We start from the raw sequence: 24,854 nt of genomic DNA, 5'->3' as shown, positions 1-24,854 counted from the left end.
CCACCTTTCCACCCTGTGGAGCTTGTTGCATTGTCCCATAATACACAATTAAATGAAACAGTGTCTTTAGAACATTGGAAATGCTTTATTTCTTGGAAACAATATGAATAATAATAATATGAAAAATTCCCGAAAAAAAGTACAAACACGGCAGAGATGCCAAGTTCAGCGGCTGAAATGAGGTGAGGTGACATGACGGCTAACAGCAGACAAACGGCTGGTATCGTAACAGCAGCGGCAATCCACCTGTCTCTCAAGTGGCCATGCCCTTAAGACCCAAATATAGAAAAAAATGTGCAAACATTTTTTTGACCTCCCAGATATTGTTTTAGGAGGCCTCTGATGTAGAAATGAAAGAGTTTTCAGATTTTTTACGTTTTAGTAAGTTTTTAGGAAAATGTTGTAAATTTGCAACATTGGACATTGTTGGGAGCAGAACTTCTGTGTTTGTACTCACTTTGTCTGAACAGATACAGAACATTTAAGCATTCATTTGCAGGGTTGATTGCTTACTTAGCCCCATAACAGTATATATCATGAGTAATAACCACACAACAATCATAGTTTTATGAATAAGCATTTATTAATCAAAAATATTGGAAAAAAATATTTACGGTATTGGGACTGATAAAATCCTTTTTCAGCCAGCGAAACCTGTCCCGGGGCACAGTGTGTTTAATTGGTTGGGGCTTGATTTCCACATCATCATTGGCTGGGCAGTCAATGGGTTGGTGGTTTTCTTTGTCCATTTCACCTGCATCTTCATTCTCTGAGTCACTTGCATCAGTGTCGTCTGAGTCCATTTCAAAATCGCTCTCTCCATTTTGGACTGAAGCAATCACATCATGCACACTGAATAAAAGACCTTTCTGCGCTGGTGGCATTCTGAAATGGAAAAAGTAAAATGTAATGAAGTTAAATATGTGAACGTTAGCCTCATAGCATAATTGCCTAAGTCATATTTCAATGTTTTTGGTAAACAAGAAAAAACACATTTTTTAGAAATCACATTGTTATTTTTTATTGATATTTTAACAGTACATTCAACCAGATGCGTGAACAAGTATGCAAAAAGAAAAAGATCCATCATCAATTTCCTAACCAATAAAAGTGACTTAGGCAGAAAATGCCATGACTTAGGCATTTTTTCTCTTACATAAAAAATGTAAACATAACATAACAAAAGTTGTTTTACTCTCCTAAATATAACCAAGATGTGTAACTTGTGAACCCTAACCAAGTTGTTTCTTATTAATGTCTAACCTTAACCACTGTTTTCCTTTTCCACCCTTAATCGAAGTTCCACTTAGGTGCTGTGCAAACATAACATAACCAAAGTTTTTTTATTCTCCTAAATAAAACCAAAATGTGTAACTTGTCAACCCTAACCAAGTTGTTTCTTAATGTTTAACCTTAACCACTGTTTTCCTTTCCCACCAAGTTCCACTCAGGTGTTGTGCACACGCATTTTCACACTGTCTATTGATGAGGGAGGTTGTCATAGTACTGGTGGGCCACCACTCTTGGTAGTACTGGTTTCATTGCCTGCAAGTCATTGAATTTCCTGAGAGCAATTGGCAGTTGGGCAGGAAATAGTGGGACCCAGTGGAATGGTTCTTTGGGGATGTTGATTTGCTGAGGCAGGTCCTCCCATTCAGACTCAAAATCCAACTTGTACCGGATTCGACCATCAGCCAAGTACTGGAGAGCCCGGAGGCCATGGACTGTGGGGTCACCAACTTTTTTACCTGGTCGAATATTGGTGACATAGGCCCCAGATAACTTCATGAAGTCATTGTGGTATAGCTGGGTCACCTTGTATGGGGATGGATGTATTCGTGCAGTCTCAAAGATGACAATGTAATCACGTGGAGTGTGAATATCTTTGACGATGCGCCGCTCAATGAGGCTATGCATGGAGTCACACTCCATTTGTGTGTGCCCAGCAACCAGAAACTTTTGCTCTATGCTGACACCATGCTTCATGGCCAGATGAAGGTAGGTGTTGCTGATGGCACCACACCGATTTTGATATCCACAGCCATCACTCTAGACAATGACTTTCTCAATGTTTCCGTTGGCCTCTAGGATTGATTCGAAGTGTTTGGACTGCAGATGGGCAAAAACCTCACTGCTGAGGGAGCCTTCATGCTCTTCCCAAGCGTAACAATATCCATCTTTGTTGTTCATGTTGAAGCAAGTAAAGTTGTGCATCTGTAATTTAGTTTTGTAATACATTGTACTTGCTTTCGTCTTGGGGTACAGAAGAACGCATTGAAGGTCCATTGTCCACACTGAAAGTTTGTCACTGGATTCCTTTTTATCCTTAGCTTTTTCAGCTTGAGCCTGAGCCTTTAATTTCAAGTGAGTAGTAAGGGTATCCTGATCTGTATTTCCTACCTTGGCACTGACACATACATCACACTGGTCTTTTTTTGGTATGAACACGGAGTAATTCTGCTCGCTGAACACATTTCGAAAATATGTCTCACTCACAGCACGCACTCCATTTTCACCAGCAGCTTTCAGCTATTCCTTGTGAAGATCACTTAGAACTGTTCCCGGCTCCAGGAACTTCTTTTCCTGATAGGAGGGAACCTGACGGCAGTAATGGGATGGGACTGTAGGCAGTCCAGAGAGCCATTCTTTCAGGAAGGTCTGGTCAACATCTGATATGGGCACACATGGGCCAGTCTTGTTGATCTTGGGTTTACACGGATCAGGTTTGGATTTTAACCATGATCCGATGGTTCTGGGGGCGATGCCAAGTGTTGAACAGAAAAGATTCTTACACACAGGTAGTTTACATCTGTCTGCCAGTTGCAGGTGGTATAATAGGGACGTTGTTCTCCTTGATGCAACACCACCTTTCTTCTGTTTTATGGGCACATTTTGGACTAGAGTCTGGATATACAGCTTGCGTGTCTCCCAGAAAGGCATGGACCAGAAAATGTTGAAGATATCTGTTCTATGCTCTTCAGTCAGTAGTTCACAACTTCGTTTCTTTGACTTTAAGCAGTGCTGTGATGTGCAGGGTGGGCCCATGGTCTTTGGTGGTCTCTCCTGTCCCATTGGATTCTTGTAATTCTCCCCCTTAAGACGCTTCTCCTTTATCAGCTCTCGCTTCCACATATCTGGCCTTGGGCGCCTATGACGTTGAACAGCAGAAGTTTCAAGTACATCTCCTGCATCTCCTTCACTGACAGCTCCTTGAGCTGTGTCTGTATCACTACCATTATCTGGGCTGTCATCTTTCTCAGGTATATAGTCCTCATCCAAGACAGTGTCATCGATTTCACTATTTGACGATAAATCAGGATCTGATTCAGCTCTGGAGGCTTTACTGGCTGTTTCCTCTTCTATCTGTTGCCCCATGTCTACGTCATTACCTTCTTTCTCAGGTCTGCTCTCATCTAAATCCTCTAACTCCACTACATGGGTATCAACTTTATTTCCTGACAATAAAGCAGAAAATGGAGTGCTGTTGAGTATTTTAACTCAGTAAATCATGTTAAATTCATAGGTTCACTGCAAAAAAAATCTAAATCTTACCAAATACTTCTTATGTCCAGTCAAAATGTCTAATTTATATTAAAAAAACTATTTTACTTTTTTATTTGACTATTTTTACTTTTATTTGCACTTAAAAGAAAAAGAAAATGCTTGAAAAATTACTTCACTTGCCTAAAATTGCTTAAATGTCTTTTTATGGTGATATTTCTTAACTGTAAAGATTTGTTCTTACCAGAAATGAGGTAATATTTTGCTAGTGTTGGCTAGCTACTTCATCATATCTTGTAGCAAAAAAAATTCAAGTTTAAATACACAGTTTATAATCCCTTTATAATCCCTTTGATTGACTGTAATTACATTTAGTGTCTAGAAAATTGAAGAAATATGAACTCTTACCAGATGAAAACGAATCAAACAGAAGATCTAATACATCACTTCTGGACATCTGTCTTCCCATGTTTTCTGCCATTTTGTTTGTATCAAAACTGCCTAAGTCAAAGAGATGACTTAGGCAGGTAGTGTTTTTGGATTCTAATAAGTGTTGTGATTGGCTAAGGACATAGGCAGAAAGACAGGATGATGCAGCATTGGTAGGACAGTAAAGTTAGGCAGATATCACAATTTGGCCAAAAAATGACTTAGGCAATTATGCTATGAGGCTAATATGGGTCTTACATTGTAGCAGATAAACTGAAAGAATAGACAGGGTGGTAGACCATGTGGGTAGAAATCTAAGTATTTCCATTAGCATGGCCATAAGTATTATAATTTCAATGAAGTGATAATCAACATTTCACTAAATTCAAACAATACTGTCTATTGCAGCCTATCATGCTCTCTACTTATCATACTAAAAGAACACATGCATCCCCCCAGAGCACTTACAGGTTCACATTCAAGACCATTTGCACCTGTCCCTGGACAATGCAACAGGCATCCCAAGAATTCCAGAACATTCAGAATCTGTTTTTCTATCTCCTAATGCTACTAACGCTACTAACTGCTGCTTGGGCAACACTGAGAAAAAATGGCTCAGGATCATTTAGAAGTTAAAAAACAAACAAGAAAACTACAAAGATACAGGGAGTTTCAAATACTGCTATAGATGCTGAAGTTTCAAATATCCCATACAATTTATTCATGTGTTTAATAATGGTCTAAGCTAAACTAATTAAAAAATTAGCAGCATCCATATCACCCTGTAGCCCAAGACTGGTTGCCCACTGAAGCTAAGCAGGGCTGAGCCTGGTTAGTACCTGGATGGGAGACCTCCTGGGAAAAACCAGGTTGCTGCTGGAAGAGGTGTTAGTGAGGCCAGCAGGGGGCGCTCACCCTGTGGTCTGTGTGGGTCCTAACACCCCAGTGTAGTGATGGGGACACTATACTGCCAAAAGAGCACCGTCCTTCGGATGAGACGTTAAACCGAGGTCCTGACTCTCTGTGGTCATTAAAAATCCCAGGATGTCCTTCGAAAAAGAGTAGGGGTGTAACCCCGGCATCCTGGCCAAATTTGCCCCTTGGCCTCTGTCCATCATGGCCTCCTAATCATCCCCATATACTGATTGGATTCATCACTGTCTCCTCTCCACCAGTAAGCTGGTGTGTGGTGAGAGTTCTGGCACAATATGGCTGCCGTCGCATCATCCAAGTGGATGCTGCACATTGGTGGTAGTTGAGGAGATTCCCCCCTTCTATGTAAAGCGCTTTGAGGTCTCAGAAAAAGCGCTATATAAATGTAACAAATTATTAATTATTATTATTATTATTATTAAAATTAACAGAAAAACACATTTAGAGCTTAGTTACAATGAATCATGTAACACTACATTTCTACTACATTTTTTTTTCAATTTGTGATCATTTGAAAAGTGCAGTGTCCTTATGTAATGTGTAAGGTGCACAGGCTATTTTGACTACCACTCTGACCCAACGTTGTAGAATTACAACATAGACATAACAAGCTCTAAATCAAATTTGATGAAAGTTTTCCAAAATAACTAAATATGTACATGTTCTAGACACTGTAATAAACACCCAAAAAAATATTTAAGCAATTTTACTTTCTTTAATCCTGACAAATCCAGTCATGCAAAAAAAGGACATGAGCTCAGCGTGAAGTTTGCAGGTAGAGTGAGTTCATAGCCAGATGACCGGACCTATAAACACTTCTTCTATCCAATAGCATTGTGAGGAAAAACAGTAGGACCCATTAACTATGTAAATGTGGTTTTGAGAGAAAAAAACATTTGCAGGCATTTTTTTTGAATTGTTAAAAGTGATGTTGTAAATTTGCAACGGTGGGTCTTACCTCACGCTTTTTTCACGTCAGTTTGGGTGACTTGTGTGAATCGTGCAGATCCAAAGAGTTTTTCCAAACATACTGATTCTATACCTCCAGGTTATAGAATCTAACAAATGTGGATGGCGAGGACCAACCGGCCACCGCACAAATGTCATGAATTGGCACACCACTGGACCAAGCCAATGAAGAGGCCATGCCTCTCGTAGAGTGAGCTCTAGCGCCTATGGGACAAACCTGGCCCACGGAGGCGTATGCCAGAGAAATGGCGTCCACTATCCATCTGGACAGTCTCTGCTTCATGACCGGTAACCCTTTGGTGCGACCGCCGAAGCAAGCAAAGAGCTGTTCTGACCACCTAAACAGCGCAGAACTCTCCAAGTAGACTTTTAGAGCCCTGACAGGACAGAGCAAATTAGCCTCCCCATCGTTCTCCGAGGGTGGAAGTGCTGATAATGTAATAACCTGAGCTCTGAACGGAGTTGAGAGCACCTTAGGTACATAACCATGCCTTGGCTTGAGAGTGACCCTGGAGTCACCTATCCCAAATTCCAGGTAGGAAGGGCTCACAGAGAACGTCTGCTAATCTCCCACTCGCTTGACTGATGCGAGTGTGGGGCCTGGGGGGGTTTATCCTCCTGGCTCCTTTGAGGAAACGAACGATGAGGTCGTTTCTCCCCAGTGACTGGCCAACCACAGGAGCATGGTAAGCTGCTATGGCTGCCACATACACTTTGAGCATGGATGGGGAGCAACCCGCATCCAAAAGCTCTTGTAAGAAGGAGAGTACCACCGACACCTCGAATGACTGGGGCTCGAGGTCCCTGGCTGAGCACCAGCCAGTGAATACTGACCACTTCAGAGCATAGAGGCGCCTGGTAGATGGTGCTCTAGCCTCAGTGATGGTATTCAAGACCTTTTCTGGGAGGCCCCAGGATACCCATTGAGGGGCCACACATGGAGGGCCCATAAGTCGGGGTAAGGGTGCCAAATCGTCCCGTTCGCCTGTGTGAGGAGATCCTCCCTCATTGGCACTGGCAAGGGAAAAATGTCCATCATCTGCGCCAGCTCTGGAAACCACGCCTGGGTTTTCCAGAGGGGGACTACTAGAAGGACTGGGCATCCGCTCTCCTTGATCCATCTGATGACCTGAGGGATCAGAGACTGGCGGGAATGCATATAGAGGGCGTCTGGGCCAGGAATGGGTCAGCACGTCCTTATTCTTCAAAAAGAACGTTGCGCAATGAGTGTTGTTTTCCGAGGCGAAGAGGTCGACCTCTGCCATGCCGAATACACTCCATATCAGACGAACCGCCTGTGGGTTGAGAGACTACTCGTCTGGGGGAGTGTTGTTTCTCGATAGCATGTCCGCACCCAAATTTTGGACTCCCGGGACATGAGCAGCTCTCAGAGAGCGCAGGTTGGCATGTGACCAAAGGAGGAGATTTATGGCCATGACTGTGACAACGATAGGAGCAGGATGCAATTGCAAAATAGCGCTTTATTGAGAAGGTGATAAACAGCTGCCAGTCAGGCAAACAACACAGAAAGTCCACAACACAGATGATGGGTCAGACGATCACAAACTCAGATGGTGGGTGACGCAGGGACCTTGGTGGACAACCAGTGATGGTGCTCGGTGATCCAGTGCTGTATCCCTTGTGACGGTGCTCGTAATTCCAGTGCAGAGTGCAGGAATCCAAACGGAAGACACGACGAAGAACAGAGGGGGAATCCATGATCCAAACGAACAGCACGGGAACAGAACGGGAACACACCGGAGAACAACAACGATCTGACAACATGAGACACCAGTTACTGCACATATAAAGGCACAAACAATTGGTACCAGCTGGCGCTGCTGATCAGCAGTGATCAGTGACCACGCCCACAGACACACACACACACACACACACACAATACGCAAGACGAGAGAGAGACAGTGGATTCATGAACCGTGACAGTACCCCCTCCCCTAGGAACGCCTCCTGGCGTTCCTCGACGGACTTACCTGTCGATTGTAATCAGCGATCAGGGAGTGATCAAGAATGTCCCTAGCAGGAACCCAACTTCTCTCCTCTGGACCGTAACCCTCCCAGTCCACCAAGTACTGGAATCCGCGTCCCCTCCTTCTCGAATCCAGAATACGGTTAACCGAATATGTTGGTTCCCCGTCTACGAGACGCGGCGGGGGAGGAACCGGGACCGGCGGATTAATGCGTGCATGAGAAACAGGTTTTATTTTAGACACATGGAAGGCGGGATGAATTCTCCTGTACGCAGGAGGAAGTTTGAGTCGGACTGCCACTGGACTAATGATTTCTGCTCCAGGTGTGACGGCACCTCTGGACGAAGGCGTGAGCGGAGGGGACCGCGACTTTTCCATACTGGGAAAAACTGGTGGCTGGTAACCTAAACTACATTCAAACGGAGAGAGGCCCGTGGATGACACTGGTAACGAATTGTGGGCGTACTCCACCATCGAGAGTTGTTGACTCCAGGAGGAAGGATTCTTGGAAACCAAACACTCTCTCCAAATCTTGGTTGGCTCTCTCGGTTTGTCCATTGCTTTGGGGATGAAACCCCGAAGATAAACTGACACTCGCCCCCAGTAGTATACAAAAATCACACAAATTGGGGACCCCTGTCAGAAACCACGTCCATCAGGAGGCCATGTAAACGCCTTCGAGAACCGGTCCACGACGGTCAAAACGACCATCTTGCCCTGGGAGGGCAGGAGGGCGGTAATAAAATCTAGTGCGATGTGGGACCAGGGTCTCGAATGGACTGACAGCGGTTGAAGTAACCCATCTGGGGGTCGATTGGAAGTCTTACCAGTGGCACAAACCGAGCAAGCCAAGACAAAACTGCGGATATCGCGAGCCATTAATGGCCACCAGAATCGTTGCTTTACCAAAAAACTGGTGCGGTTAACCCCTGGATGACATGCTATGCTGGAACTATGTCCCCACTGAATGACGTCGGACCGATACCCCTCTGGCACAAACAAACGATTCGGTGGGCAATCGGGCGGAGGCGTTACCCCTTCTAAGGCCGACATGACCTTCGATTCGATCACCCACCTGAGAGTGGAGACAAATAGGAATTGAGTCTTTTGGCGGTTCTGATATATTCTAGGTTCTTGTGATCGGTCCATACTATAAAAGGTACCCCTGACCCTTCTAACCAGTGTCGCCATTCCTCCAGCGCTAACTTGACTGCCAACAACTCTCTGTTACCAATGTCATAGTTACGTTCGGCAGGTGATAAACGATGAGACAAAAATGTGCAAGGATGCATCTTGTCGTCTGTGGAAGAACGTTGGGAAAGTACTGCTCCTACCCCCACCTCTGATGCGTCGACCTCCACCACAAACTGGCCACCCTGGCGATTTATATAGGACACCACTGAGATGTTGTCCGTGCGGACTAAGACGTGGTGTCCCCTGAGGTCTGGCAGAAATGCGTTCAGGGCCAACCAAACTGCTCTAACTTCCAGGCAGTTGATATGTAAGCTCTTCTCCGGGCTCAACCAGAGGCCAGATACAGACTTGCCCTCGCACAGCGCTCCCCAACCTTGGTTGGATACGTCTGTGAAAATTACCTTCCTCCTGGAGGCCACACCCATAAGTACGCCCGACTGGTACCAGCTCTGGGCTTTCCAGGGAACCAGCACTGGTTTACCGTAATGTGGAGGCGTCCTGACCGCCACGCATGGGCTGGCAGACTGCGCTTTAGCCAGTGCTGAAGGGGGCGTATATGCAGTAATCCTAGCTGGAGTACTGACGATGCAGCGCCAATGAGACTGAGAAGGCTCTGAAACTTCCTGAGGGGCATGCGCGCACCTACCCTGAAGGAGGCTATCAGCTGTTGGATAGAGAGAGCGCGCTCTGGTGTGAGCCGTGCTCTCATCATTGTAGAGTCGATAACTGTGCCCAGATTATGTTCTGGCTGGGTAACAGTTTGCTCTTGGAAAAAATTTATCCTGAGCCCCAGGCATTGCAAATGGCTGAGGAGCATGGATCTGTGTATCAATAACTCGGTCTTCGACTGAGACATAATGAGCCAATCATCGAGATAGTTCAGCACGCCCACTCCCTGTTGCCAAAGGGGAGAAAGCGCTGTGTCCATGCACTTCGTGAAAGTACGAGGTGCTAGGGACAGACCGAACGGTAGGACCGTGTATTGATAAACCTGCCCCTCAAAAGCGAATCTCAAGAATGGCCTGTGATTGGGCGTTATCTGAATGTGAAAGTAAGCATCTTTCAGATCCACCGTAAAAAAAACAATCCCCCGGGCGAACCTGCGCAAGGATTTATTTGGTAATTTTCATTCTGAACGCCCGTCTCATGAGAGCTTTGTTCAGATGTCTCAGATCTAAAATGGGGCGGGTGCCACCGTCCTTCTTGATACAAGAAAGTAGCGGCTGTAAAGCCCTAACTGACTCAGCGCGGGGGGGACTAATTCTATCGGCCCTTTTGCTAGTAGGTTTTGTATTTCGATGCGAAGCACGTGAGCTACGTTGCTTCTCACCGAAGTCTCGCCGACCGCCTGAAATTGCGGGGGTCTGCGAGGGAATTGGAGCGAATAACCTCGCTTTATGATGTTCATAACCCAAACTGACACTTCGGGGATGGCTTGCCAGGCCTTGGCCTAGTGAAGGGGGACCGGTTACCCGTGGAGCTATCCCATTACATAAATGGGATAGCCTCAACCCATTTTGAGAAGTAGTCTGTGGCTGTTAGTATATACTGGAAGCCAACCACAGTCTTTTGGAGAGGTCCTGTCAAGTCAATTCCAATGAGCTCCCAGACAGCAGACACCTAAAAAAGTCAAATCAATTTATTTACTTTTACTTTTACATTTTCAATTTTGTTTATTAATAACTTGTATAATATCAAGATACTACTGCAAAAATGTACATTTATGCACTCTAATGGCTGTGGAGCAACTAAAGATTTTCCAACCCTCTGACATTCACTGCATTCCAAGACCTTTAAGAAACTAGCTGTTAATATTTATACAGCTACACAACCACATAACTCAAACACATACCCAGTTGTCAAAATCGATGGACATGCCAAGCCAGTAAAATCTGGAAGCTCTTTGAAGAGCTTTCTTGCATCTTCTTTGGACTTAATGACTATTCTACATCCAAAGAAGAGATCTCCTTCTGCAGTGAATATTGATTAAAGAACAACAATCATTAAAAGGCTGTCTTACCAAGACACATTTGCCTTTACTGTATTTCAGACACTGTATTTCAGATACTCACCCTTCATTGTGAATTTGGAAGCGTACCTCCTTAGGTTTAATTTTTGGGACTTACTATACACAGATGGGTATTTTCCCACAGAGACGAAATCAAACACAACTTTCTACCTTTTCTCCATAGCTGTAGAGGAAAGGGCTAATTTTATTATTGTATATAATAAAACTGTAGGATATATATATATATATATATATATATATATATATATATATATATATATATATATATATATATATATATATAATTTATATTTATATTTATATATTTATCTACTTTTTGCCGAAATTTGTACTACTTCATGTGCTCACGTGATATTGTAATGATGTTTTAATGATCCACGATTTGATCTTTAAAGGTTATTTATCGTTTTTTATTTTATTTAATCGAGACGTTCGAAGAAAAAAATATCAAGCATTTTCGATAAAGATATTCAAAATTCAAGCACATTTCAAACCTTGAAAACACACCGGTTAAAAATCAAGAATTTTCCAAACTTTCAAAACTCTGAAAGAAGTGAAACACACGCTGAACATAGGCCATCCATAGCTAATTGCTATATTATGCTGAAAAGGTGGTGTGCATGCTAATTTACACGTTCATAGGTCAAATAATGTAATAAAAAAGGATTAAAGATATCGCAATGCTCACTGTCAACCGAAGTCTCGACAGAATGCATGTCTACTATATTTACTTCTTTAAGTAAATCTTTATTTATTAAATCCAGCTGATTAAAATTAAGATACAATTCACTTTAAAGAAAGGCTTTGTGCTTTCTGTTTGAGGTCTCTGTGAAAGTTTTAAAGCAGTCTTTTAGTGCCGCTTTCAGAGTGGTCACGTCCGTAACTGAGAACTGTCACGTCCGTAACATTGTTTTTTCCTCATAAATGCGAACACGAAAAATAAAATAAAATGAATATATTATGTTCTGTGGAGAGCCAACCCTTATTCATCCGGTGGGTAGTATTACTTTTGGTTTGCTTAGTGTAATTCACAGAATTACTCAAAAATATTTTGCTACCTAAAAGTTAAAGATTTTTTGTTTCACGCATGCATGCATGTCTATTTCCCTCATTTAAAAAAAACGCATGTGTAGACTGATATTTTTCTAATGTCTGGACTCCTTTATTAAGGGAGTAGCCTATGGATATATAAACAGACGTTTCAATATATTGGTATTAAATGCATTTTCTGAGAATTTATATTTCAAGTTTTTACTGCAAATGCCACATCCATTACGCTGGAATCGGCCAATTTTAATTTTTAAATTTTAAAAATTTTAAAAATAATTTATCCTCAACTAGTTTTGTGGTGTAGGTCTACGTATTTTATAATGTTAACTTCAAATAATACAAATAGGAAAATAGAGATGTGGTAGCATTGGATCTGGATGGGAAGGATAACTCTGGGAGTTGGAAGTAACAAGTAATGTATAATGTATTACAGTTTGGAAATAACTTGCACAACACTGTAGATTTATGGGCGTGGTAACGCAGAACTAAACTGTGAGTCCGCACATGCGCAGAACCAAAAAGTAACACATCTCGATGGGTAGCATGAATCGACAGAACACCGAAAGCGCCGGTGCTGAAACATCCTCACCGTGTCCTCCAGTAAAATGTAAAACATAAAAAATGACAATAGCCAATTCTGGCTCCATAGCTGTTTACTCAATTATATCAAATGAATTATCAGGTTGGCTGTCCTCTCACACCGTTGCGCAATTACAGTGGTGGACAAAGTACACATACCATGTACTTGAGTTAAAGTAACGTAAGTAAAGTAAAGTGGAAACAATTGCACACAGCACCTAGTAAATAGGCCTAATAATAGGATTTACAGAAATTATTCGGCTCAAAATCTTTCCACAATATTTGCACTCATTTTTGGGGTAAATCTGCATAAATCTGTGGAATTTAAACTGTTGAACTATTGAGAATGTGTAGAAGTTTAGAAGATGTTTTGTTTGTGGAAATCTTCAGTTTTTTTCCAGGCACAGATTCCATGTGGGCCTGCCTGTGATTCAATCTCTTTCTGTCTTTGTACAGGCGGATATCCGTTCAAGAGAATACCTGCGCCGCCATGTCCTGACCTCTGACATGGGCTAGATGAACAGATGGGGTGAGAAGAGAGAGTGCTGTTGTAATTGTTACATGTATTATCACTGATGATTTCTAATTTAAACAGTTATTCTTGAATCAACAAATTGTTTTATAGCGCTTTATACAATATAGATTGTTTCAAAGCAGCTTTACAGTGATAAACAGGAAAGTAATGATTCAATGATGCAAACAGAATTCAATTCTACTGTAAAGAAGCTCTAAAAAGACATCTTCAGTAAACTGTCATTATTCAGTAATAAACTGTCATTATTTACAGTGATAAACAGGATAATAATCAATTATGTAAATATAATTCAATTCTGCTCTAAAAAGTCAATGGTATATAATTATTCAGCTGAAGTCAGTTCAGTGTTGATTCATTTCAGTTCAATAACTGTGTAAAGTTCATCAGTTCTGACTTAAAGTTGAATTCAAATATAAAGTAGCAAGATGTGTATTTGAAAATTCGATAACACTTTCTATGAAGACCATGCTTATAATAAATTATAGCGCCATTTATACTTATTTATAAGTATTACTATTCTACAAATATATTTATAAAGACTCATTAAGACCTATACTGCATCATAATAGTTATAATTACATTTATATTATTTTTATAATTACTTAAGTCATGCATTTGCTTTTTCAATGCACATGCTCATAATCCATACACTGATTTATAAATGTTCAAATCTAAAATAATTCCAGAGACTCTTGTTTGGTGTACCACTTAGTTATCAATTATGTCTTTTTTGGCTAATGTTTGCGTTAGAGGTCATGAATAATTTTGATTAGTTAAATATATCTGTCCTTAGCCATGTGCTTAGTATTGCTTATAGCAGTTAGAGTTCTCTTACGAGAGGTTCTCTCGTACTGCGTAATAGCTTACGCTAGGGGAAAAACTCTTTTCCACGAGATACTGAAGCCAAAAAATTATCCTTAATTTGTAATGTTGTAAAACGTGTTGCGGCAGCATGCAGACATGGGCGAGACGGCTCGCGCGCCCATTGGCTGCTCTGCGGCAACTGCACCAGCCTATCGAGCGAGACTGCTCATGACGTCAGACCCAATGAGGGCGCTTCGCGCCCACTGCGTCACATCCCGCCGAAATGGGCGGAGCCTTGAGCTATAAATACAGGCTCGGGAGGCTGGTCTAGCTGATTTTTCATCTCTTCAGCTTCAGCTCACGCATCGCTGGATCCCGAGAGGAAGAAGCCGCGCCGTCTGATAAGCCTTCTGCGGGACGAGCTTCTGCCTGAAGCAGCTGGTCGACTACTCGCCGCCTTCAGCCGCCGTTCCTGCTCCCGCTTTCCGGCGTTTATATCCTTTTCTCTGCTGTGTGTGTTCGCCGCCGCGACACACACTTTCTCTCTATCTTAAAGAGCCGAGCGTCTTTTTCAAGATGCCTCGCACATCCTGTGGCTCATGCCGAGCTCCACTCAGCGACGGGGACCACCATGTCATCTGTGTTTCCTGCCTGGGTGAGGATCATGCAGCTCTCGCGCTCGCTGAAGGCGGCTGCCCTCATTGCGAGCTTATGCCTATGATGACTCTGCGGACTCGCCTGGCATCCTTCGCCGAGTCTGCACCATCGCCCGCTGCGTTGCCGCGCCGTAAAAAGCGCCGCGCTCAGCTGGTCCCGGAACCACTTCCATCCCGCGAATGCTCGCCGGTGCGCCTGCCAGCTTCGCCGCCTGCTTCTCCCGAGTCTCTCACTGCCGGTCAGCGGCCGCGGTCCGCCGCCGCTTCCGCCACAGGAGACTGCGAAGAAGCCGTGTGTGTGGAAGAGGATAGCTGCTCTATCCTAGCTTCGGGCAGTGAGGATTGGTCGAGCTCTGCGGATCTCGCACCTTCTTCTCACCGACCCTCTGGGAAGAGAGCGAACATTGCAGCAGAGGTCATGCGTCTGCTCGAGCAGGCCGTCGCCAGTGTCGCCTTGAGTGGTCGACGCCCCCGGCGCCTGCACACAACCGACTGGACGGTTGTTTTCTGCAAGGGGACCGTGCTTCGCCGCCTTCGAGACCAGCGCCATTTCTTCCTGAGCTTCACGAAGAAGTCGCTAAGTCCTGGGGCGCCCCCTTTTCAGCCAGAATGCGTACTTCCACGTCTGCAGCATTCTCCGCAGTCGACGGTGCTAAAGACAAGGGGTACCATTCTCTCCCCCCTGTGGAGGAAGCTGTAGCTGCCCATCTTTGCCCGCCCTCTGCTGGACGGCGTGCTAAGACGGCGCTACCATCCAAAGCTTGCCGCACGACGTCAGCCTTACACGGTCGCGCTTACACCGCCGCCGGGCAGGCTGTCTCTGCACTGCACTCCATGGCCATTTTACAAATCTTCCAGGCCAACCTTCTCCGCAAGATGGATGAGGAAGGACCGGAAGCTGTTAGCCTGCCGGATTTGAGGAGCGCGACGGATCTCGCCCTTCGCGCCACTAAATCCGCCGCGCAGGCCATAGGACGGAACATGGCCTCTCTCACCTTGGCTGAGAGACACCTCTGGCTCACGCTTTCCGAGATGTCGGATTCGGAGCGATCCGCGTTCCTCGACTTCCCCGTCTCTCCCGCTAGCCTCTTCGGATCTTCTGTCAAAGACTTTGCAGACAGATTCGCTGAGGTACAGAAGACATCGCAGGCCATGAAGCTTTTTCTGCCCAAGCGCTCCAGCTCCGCAGCAGGTCGCTCTAAACAGCCGTCTGCTCGCAGCTCTCAGCCGCCGCTTCACAGCGCCGCCAGACCCGGGACCAGAGACCGCGCTCTCGCTCCGCCGGCCGCTCACGTCGATTGTGCACTAGATGTAGCGTATATGCCCACGACCCAGTGCCCACAAACACTACACACTGCATGTCTCACGGTTTCTGTGAAAACGAAACCAACGCCCAAGCAGACGGTGTTTTCAGCGTCATGACAGGGCCCGCTGTCACGCGCCCTCATTCGCTCACAGACATGGTAAACTCTACGGGCAGGCTGCCCACTGTTGTCAGCGCACCCCCGGCCTCACATGCTGCAAGCACGGCGCGTATGTTACAGCACACTGGGGCTCTCCGCTCGCCACTAGATCGCGACCAGAGCCCAGATATCATTCTACCCCTAGCTACTCACGCGAACGCATGGGCAAAGCTTCCCGGGATATCAGAATGGGTGCTGAACATTATAAAGAGAGGCTACTCGCTACAGTTCGTTCGACGCCCGCGACGTCAAGCGGCGCGAATCGAAACTATGGTGGAAAAGGAAGTAGCGCACCTACTTCGAGCCGAAATAGCGAAGCTTCTGAGCAAAGGGGCTATAGAACCCTTATCACAAGCTCAGAGCGAAGGGGGCATGTACAGCAGATATTTTCTGGTACCCAAGAAAGACGGGGGTCTCAGACCCATTTTAGATCTAAGACAGCTGAACAAAGCACTTCTGAAACGACGGTTCAGAATGCTCACAACCAAGAAAATCCTCTCGCAGATTCGCCAAGGGGATTGGTTTATGTCAATAGATCTGAAAGACGCGTATTTCCAAATACAAATAGATAAAAGGACACCACGTCTTGGTCCGTTCGGACAACATGTCGGTGGTGGCTTATATAAATAACCAAGGGGGTATCAGATCCAGAACCCTCCACAGACTGACGGAGCACATTCTGATCTGGGCCCAGCACAATCTGTGCTCGCTGAGAGCAGCGCACGTGCCAGGTCACTTGAATGTAGGACCAGACAGACTGTCCAGGAACATCGTTCCAGCAGGAGAATGGTCCTTACACCCACAGACAGTCCAACTGCTGTGGAAAACATTCGGCAGAGCGGAAATAGACCTATTTGCGTCTCAGGAAAACGCTCACTGTCCGGAGTTTTTCTCCAAGAGCAGGGATGCACTGGCCCACATCTGGCCCCGCTGCCCGCTCTATGCTTTCCCCCCTGTCACGCTCTTACCCCAGGTATTAGAATGGATCAGGGAGAACGGATGCTGAGTGCTACTCGTAGCCCCATTCTGGACGAACCAAGCATGGTTCCCAGTTATGATGCAGCTGATGAGTACCACCCCATGGCCAATACCAGTGAGGAGGGATCTCCTCTCGCAGGCCAACGGCTCGATCTGGCATCCTCGCCCCGAGCTTTGGTCCCTACATGCGTGGGCCATCAACGGGTACCCGCTAACCTCCCAACGGGAGTGTTAAACACGATCAGGCAGGCTAGAGCCCCGTCTACTAGGCGGCTCTATTCCTCGAAATGGTCTGTGTTCACTAGCTGGTGTACAGCTCGTGACACATCGCCCTCAGACTGTGGGGTGTCGGAGGTTCTTTCTTTCCTACAAGAGCTACTGGATAAGGGCAGAGCCCCATCCACGCTCAAAGTTTACGTAGCGGCCATAGCAGCGTTCGCCGAACCAGCGCTTGGCCAGTCACTGGGAAGAAATTATCTCGTCATTCGCTTCCTTAGAGGAGCTAAGAGGCTGAATCCTCCCAGACCTCCCTCAGTTCCCATTTGGGACCTTTCCACGGTTCTGGAAGCCATGAAAGGTGCCCCATTCGAGCCAATCCAGTCGATAGACCTGAAACACTTATCTTTCAAGACAGTGTTTCTTCTGGCTCTCGCTTCGGTGAAGCGCATAGGGGACTTGCAAGCGCTCTCAGTGAGCGCGACGCGTATGGAGTTTGGGCCCAATGACTCTAAAGTCATACTCAAACCGAAGCACGGATATGTTCCTAAAACCCTCAACACACCGTTTAGGGCACAGGTGATTTCCCTGTCGGCCCTGCCGGTCCCTGAGGAGGAGGGAGACGCGGGCTTCCTTTGCCCGGTCAGGGCGTTAAGAGCCAATGTGTCTCGCTCATCTGTTTTTAGACAGACAGAGCAGCTCTTTGTTTTGTTCAGCGGGCGTTCTAAGAGACTAGCTGCGTCAAAACAAAGTCTATCCAGGTGGATAGTTGATGCTATAGCGCTAGCTTATACATCTAAGGGCCTGCAGTGCCCTTTAGGTGTAAAAGCGCACTCCACGAGAGGCATGGCCTCGTCGTGGGCTTGGTCTAGTGGGATTGTCTTACAAGATATCTGTATGGCGGCAGGCTGGTCTACATTTATAAGGTTTTACAACCTAGAGGTTCCCGCTCTGCAGGCTAAGCTGCTCTCGGTTTAATAGTGCGGTGTTGTCTGCCCGATGCTATCGGCTCAGGATGCTGAAACCGCTAGAGCATCGATCACTGATCGCCTACATACCTCTGTGGGCAGTATGTAAGTCCCCTAATACTTTTCAGCTCAGGCCAAGTTTGCCCTGGCTGTTTGGAACACCTGATATATCTGCTCTTAATAGAGCGTTATATTCTGCAGGAATGATGCTATTCTAGCCCCTCTTCCCAGACTCTCTGTGAGTCCCTTATGATTATGCACTGTATGAGCCCTGGGCACCTGCCCTTGGGACCTTAGTGTTGAATCTTAGCACGCACAGCGTTTTACACTGTGTTCCCCTAGCGTAAGCTATTACGCAGTACGAGAGAACCTCTCGTAAGAGAACGTACTCGGTTACTAACGTAACCTCGGTTCTCTCTAGAGAGGGAACGAGTACTGCGTATCTTGCCGTGCATGCATCACGCTCTGGTTCGCTTCGGCGATGAAAAACCAGCTAGACCAGCCTCCCAAGCCTGTATTTATAGCTCAAGGCTCCGCCCATTTCGGCGGGACGTGACGCAGTGGGCGCGAAGCGCCCTCATTGGGTCTGACGTCATGAGCAGTCTCGCTCGATAGGCTGGTGCAGTTGCCGCAGAGCAGCCAATGGGCGCGCGAGCCGTCTCGCCCATGTCTGCATGCTGCCGCAACGCATTTTACAACATTACAAATTAAGGATAATTTTTTGGCTTCAGTATCTCATGGAAAAGAGTTTTTCCCCTAGTGTAAGATATTACGCAGTACTCGTTCCCTCTCTAGAGAGAACCGAGGTTACGTAAGTAACCGAGTACGTTTTTTCAACTGTTTGTAATAATGATTTCTGTTTTTCTTTTCATTATTTTATTACAGGATTATTCATTCATTTATTCATTATTGTTCATTAATTACATTTACAACTTAAAATGTATGATGAGCACATCTTCATGATTTCTTAACATTTGCTTTAGGAAAATTGCATCCTATTATTTTCAATACTATTCGATAATGTACTTTAAGGATACTTAACCTTCTGAGGTCGGCAAACGCGTTGACGCGTTTTGCTGGATTTTTTTCACATAGCAGCAAGGCAAGGCAAGGCAAGTTTATTTATATAGCACATTTCATACACAATGGCAATTCAAAGTGCTTTACATAGAAGAAATTAAAATAATGAAAAGAAATAAGAATAATTAAAACAGTTTAGAAAAATAAAATAAAATACAGTACTTTTAAAAAATAAAAAAAGAATATTATTATAGATCTTTCCTTCAAAGGATTCCCTTAAGACTTAAATCTTTCAACCTTCTTTTAACCTTCAATCTTCTTACGACTTCCATCTATCAACTTTCCTTTAACTTTCTTTTCTCCCTCATTTACTCACACGTTCTTTTCACTTTCTTTAGCACTGCGTTCACATTCTTTCTCAGACGAAAACTTTAATGTCGTCATTTAAATACTGTTCTACTTTCAAATCCACATTAATACTAGGGATGTCCCGATCAGGTTTTTTTGCCCTCGAGTCCGAGTCCGAGTCATTTGATTTTGAGTATCTGCCGATACCGAGTCCCGATCCGATACTTCTATAATACATAAAAAAAGAATAAAGAAGAGCGAAAAAACAGATCCAGGATGTTCCTTATTTTTTATTTAATTCACCTTATTTTAACATTCAACAACTCTGTTAACAAACAGAGCACTTCTGTGAGGTAGCTTGAACCATCAAGTAATAAATAACATAAATTCTTCACTTTTGGACTTTAGTGCAACAGTAAATATAAAAAAAAGTCTAATATATAAACAAATAGCACCTCAACTTAAAATACCCGGCAGGAATGTAAACAAATAAAATATAAAAGTGCCACAGTGTTTGCAAAGCCAGTAATGTGCTTTTAGGAACTGCACTCGCCGGTTTTACACTGCACGCGTTAGCAGAGCGTGCAGCGCGTATTATTTTCGGCGCCCATGTTAACAGATTAGAGCATTCACACCGCACGCAGAGGTGGCGCGGCAGTGCGTAGCAGAGCAGAGCAGCAGTGCCGCGATCGTTTCGGCGCAGAGTCTATTTTTGCTGCGCCGCTTACGCTGAATTAAAGTGACAATGCATTGATCATGGCCAAAATACACTGCAGTTTTATCCAAAAAGTGCATTGATGATATCTATTGTGTTTTAAACAGTCAATCAAATGACCAACAGGCAGCAATTTAAAAAGAAAACAAATGTCCAAAAACAAACTTGTTGCCAGAACAATAAAAACAAAGATGATAAGTTATATAAATGAAATTATTAATAAAATAAGCTTCTTGACAAGTCTTTTCTCTTAAATGTATTTGAAAACGAAATAAAGCAATGCCAACTTATCCATTATAGAGTACTCTGTCTGTACACACGCCGCGGTTCAGCCGCGCGTGACAAACGCTGCCAGTGTGAAAGCAAAACGTGCGTGTCCTGCTCCTGCTCACCATACGCACTGCTTCTGCGCTGCTTACGCTCTGCTCGCGTGCAGTGTGAAACCGGCGTAACTCTGTGCCACCGCATAACTATAGATGTGTTAAAAAATAATGAGAATATATATACATATATATCCGAGTCCTGATCGGGAGGTAACGTCCGATTCCGATCAGTCTGAAAACACGTGATCGGGCCCGATTTCCGATCACGTGATCGGATCGGGACATCCCTAATTAATACACGTCACTTTCACATTATCACCTTCTGAGTGGGCATTTACAGTTACGGGCTAAATGCCCTGCTGACATAGGAGAAATTAAAATAATTAAAAGAAATAAGAATAATTAAAACAGTTTAGAAAAATAGAGTAAAATACAGTACAGTACAAACAGTCGGACGAACAGCGGCACAGTGCTCATTCAGTAAATGCACAGCTAAACAGAAGTGTTTTGAGTCTGGATTTGAATGTGACCACTGTAGGAGCACATCTGATCTCTTCTGGAAGCTGGTTCCAGCTGTGGCTGGCATAATAGCTAAAAGCAGACTCACCATGTTTAGAGTGAACCCTTGGTATTTCTAGCTGATATGATCCTAATGATCTGAGTGATCTGTTGGGTTTATATTCAGTGAGCATATCTGCAATGTATTGAGGTCCTAGGCCATTGAATGATTTATATACCAGTAATAATACTTTAAAATCAATCCTAAATCTAACTGGGAGCCAGTGTAAAGACCTGAGGACTGGTGTGATATGTTCATATTTTTTTAATATATAAAAAATAATATTTTATAAAAAATAACATAAACTTAAAAAAATCTGTCATTTATGGTCATATAAATAAAATAAATACATGATTATAAACTATAGAGGGTCTTCTTTTTTTTGTGTACACTCACATTAACATCAAAACCTTGTTTTTATTTTTAAATAAATCAAATAAACAGGGTGCGCTTTCAGCTGACTCTGTCTCCGCAAAAATCTTTCTGAAACAAGTCTGGAAAATGAACTGAAACTCAGCTAATACTTATCACACAACCATGAAACATGCGTCTAAAGAAAGCTTTAAATTTCTACTTTTAAATAAAACAATTCACATTCAAAACAAATATTCTCATGCAATGTAATCTGTATGAAACTAAAGAGAAGTACGGTTTCTCCCGTCTCATCTAATTATCTGTAATGAGTTCACACCCACTCGCAGAGTTATTATGCTATTCATAAGATAATGTGCTGAGGTGATATATGCAAAATAGGTAAACGCCCCCTGAAATGCCTTAAAACCAGCAAGTTTCATTCATTCTCTTTCCTGCGCCGTTGGAAGATGGCACAAAGCGTTCACATTTTCCTCAGAAGAAGAGTGGGACTCTGACGACGAACGTTTTGCCGTGGATAATATTTCGGATGAGTAAGTCTTTTTAAATTTACTTGCATTAGTTGACAAGCTATTTTATATAAACGTAGGCTACATATTTTACTGGTTGGACCATTTCCATACTTGTCATTCAGAGTAATTTATATTTAAATGGTCTAGGCTATGCTGTATAAAGTAGGAGAGAGGCTTCATGCAGTCTGTTTTCTTTCGTTTTTAATAGTTTTGTTTAAAATAACACATTTCGAACTTTCTATATATTTCTCTGGTATTTTAGGCAAAGCTTATGAGTTTGGGTTCATTTATGAGGCAAGCTCCAGTTAAAATGCCGTCACGGAGCTCTATTGCCTGCTATTTTTAATTCTTATGTATTAAATACAGGCAATTGGTTGATGAAATAACGATTAAAATTAAGATACAATTAATACAAAACGAAATTCACTTTAAAGAGTATTTAAACTTTTCATGCTTTTTATGCACTTTTCATGCATAAATAAACGTATTTGCACAAACGCGTTTCGGCGCGTGCCTTCAGAAGACTTTATACAGCATAGCCTAGACTTGCTGTATAATATGTACAACGATGTTTAGATCATAGGCCTGTATGAAAGTTAGAATTTTGAAATTAATTTAGAAAATATTATGTATATTTAGATTATATTTTGACTAGTGTTTATGCTGCCTCATTATCATCAATGAAGAGTGCTTGCAAATATCTATTGCAAATGTGTGAATGTTCTGAAATGTGTAAATATGCCCAGCTGATGAATTGCAAATGTGTTAATGTTTGCGTTGTGCTATCTCCGTAATGGCCCATTGACACTCAATATATGCCTACAGAAAGTGTCTACAATTATTCGCATCAGTTATTCATATAGACTAATGGTAGGCTAATATACTTTGAAATATTTATAATAGTTTTCAACTTAAAAAAAAAAAGGAATGTAGCTGCATCTCCTTCATCTGCAACTCGGAGGGCGCGCAGCAACACAGTCGAACATCAGAAAGAGTAAGTACATATTTACCCATGTTCGTTCAATTTTGTTTATATAGCCTACTTAATACAATATGAGCCTGTATGACTTTATTTATTTTTGGAGGTTGGTTGATAATGTTACATATTTTTTCTTTGTGTTATCTTTTCAGCATGCTAATGCCCATCAGTTATGCATGTGCTGGAATAGTACTCTAAAATATATGATAATAATAGTTTTCAACTTTTTTTGAAAGGAATGATGTAGGTTCTGCAACTCGCACTAAGAGGGCACGCAGCAACACAGACAGAAATCAGAAAGAGTAAGTACATATTTACCCACTATTTTACAGATGTTAGACCTGATGTTGTTTTATCAACATGCTGACTGTCCATCAGTTATGCATGTGCTGGCATAGTACTTTGTTCAACCTTTATTAATATTAATATTATTATTTTTATAGGAATGTGGTAGCATCACTCTCAACCTCACCTGCAACTCGCACTGGGAGGGCACGCGACAAGTGTCATTCAGTTTTGAGAACAACTGAAAAGTAAGTACACTTATTCCCTTTCTTTCAGATATTAGTAAAATTCTGTTTACATATTCTGGTTTTACATAGTCCATACAAACATTATGTGTCTGTATGGCTTTGCATCTGGCCAATGTTACTTTTAATGATTGAAATGCAGTTGTTATATTTTGTGTAATAAACATGCTCACAGTTGTTTGTTTGTTTTACAGCTATAAAGGTGATGGTGATCATCAGACACCTGTTGCAAAGAGGGCCAAGACAAACATTCAGACAAGCAACAAGCAGTCTACTCTGTCATGGAAAACAGAGACTGACATTGATATGGTTCCACAGACTCTGAGATTCCTGCCTGCACGGAAACCTGGCCCACAGCTGAGTCCTGCTGATGCACACACTCCTCTGAGTCTCTTCAAAATGTTTTTTTTCTGAGAATGCAGTGTCAACTGAACATTTGAGAAGAACATTTGCACAGTTGGTCGCAAAATCTGTGTGCTTTGCAAAGGACAGCTTGGTAAAAGGCAGGACACACCTTGGAAATGCCAGGCATGTAATGTTCACTTGTGTCTTCAGTTGAACAGGAACTGTTTTCAAAAATGGCACCAAGACATGTAACTATATTCTATCTGCCTTTATTTTAGTTTATTTTGCTCATTTTGCATTATTTTGCTTTATTTTGCTTAGAGCCCGCATCAACTGGGCATAAGCATTTACTGTGATATACCTGCAAATTTAGAACATTTAGTTCCTCCACATAAGAGGAATTACAATAAAACAGTGAAAAACTCCTCTACTTTGTCCAGGCTGCCTCACTTGATGGGCCATTAGACATTGGGGGAGTGTCTGTCACACCCCTGGTCTGAATCTCATTAATATTGATGGGCCATTACCCCTCCCATGCATAAACCTCTTCTGACAAAAAAACTGTTTTACAAAGTTAAAATCAATGTATTGTTTTATGAAAACAATTAGGCAGGATGTTTTTCACATCATTTTGAAGCCAGAACTCGAAGCGACAACATACATTAGTCAAAAGTCTTGTGGACACATATTTAGTTTTGTGGTCTTATTTCAGCAACTTTCATTTTAATTTTTTCAAAAAACCACGCATAAACATTATTCTCTTAAAAATTCAAACATATAAATGCATGTTTTTCACATATTATGGTAGCCCTGTTTGTGCTATATAGAGTGAATTTACACCTTTGCCATTAACATGTGG

General features: G+C 43.2%; 1 protein-coding gene across 9 annotated transcripts in view; it reads left to right on the top strand.

Annotated features, from left to right (window-relative positions):
• Window positions 1–24,421, top strand: part of LOC309474430 (endonuclease V-like) — a 370,440-nt gene extending 346,019 nt beyond the window's left edge. For 3 of the 9 annotated variants that reach the window (XR_014197285.1, XR_014197286.1, XR_014197287.1), the window contains 4 exons: window positions 13,129–13,201; window positions 22,079–23,422; window positions 23,564–23,653; window positions 23,845–24,421. Coding sequence is in view for 5 of the 9 variants with exons in the window: in XM_082137015.1 (XP_081993141.1) it covers window positions 13,129–13,188 (60 nt within the window). In the remaining 4 variants the exon portion in view is untranslated. Of the gene's footprint in view, window positions 1–13,128; window positions 16,693–19,177; window positions 20,015–22,078; window positions 23,423–23,563; window positions 23,654–23,844 lie in introns of those variants that run through there. The other 6 variants (XM_082137017.1, XM_082137019.1, XM_082137013.1 and 3 more) reach the window with 3 other exon arrangements.
• The last annotated feature ends 433 nt before the right edge of the window (window positions 24,422–24,854 follow it).

The sequence above is a fragment of the Leuciscus leuciscus genome (genome assembly GCF_965113295.1).
Source record: "Leuciscus leuciscus genome assembly, chromosome: 14".
In the NCBI taxonomy this organism is placed as follows: Eukaryota; Metazoa; Chordata; class Actinopteri; order Cypriniformes; family Leuciscidae; genus Leuciscus; species Leuciscus leuciscus.
This window is presented reverse-complemented; position numbering and strand designations above follow the sequence as displayed.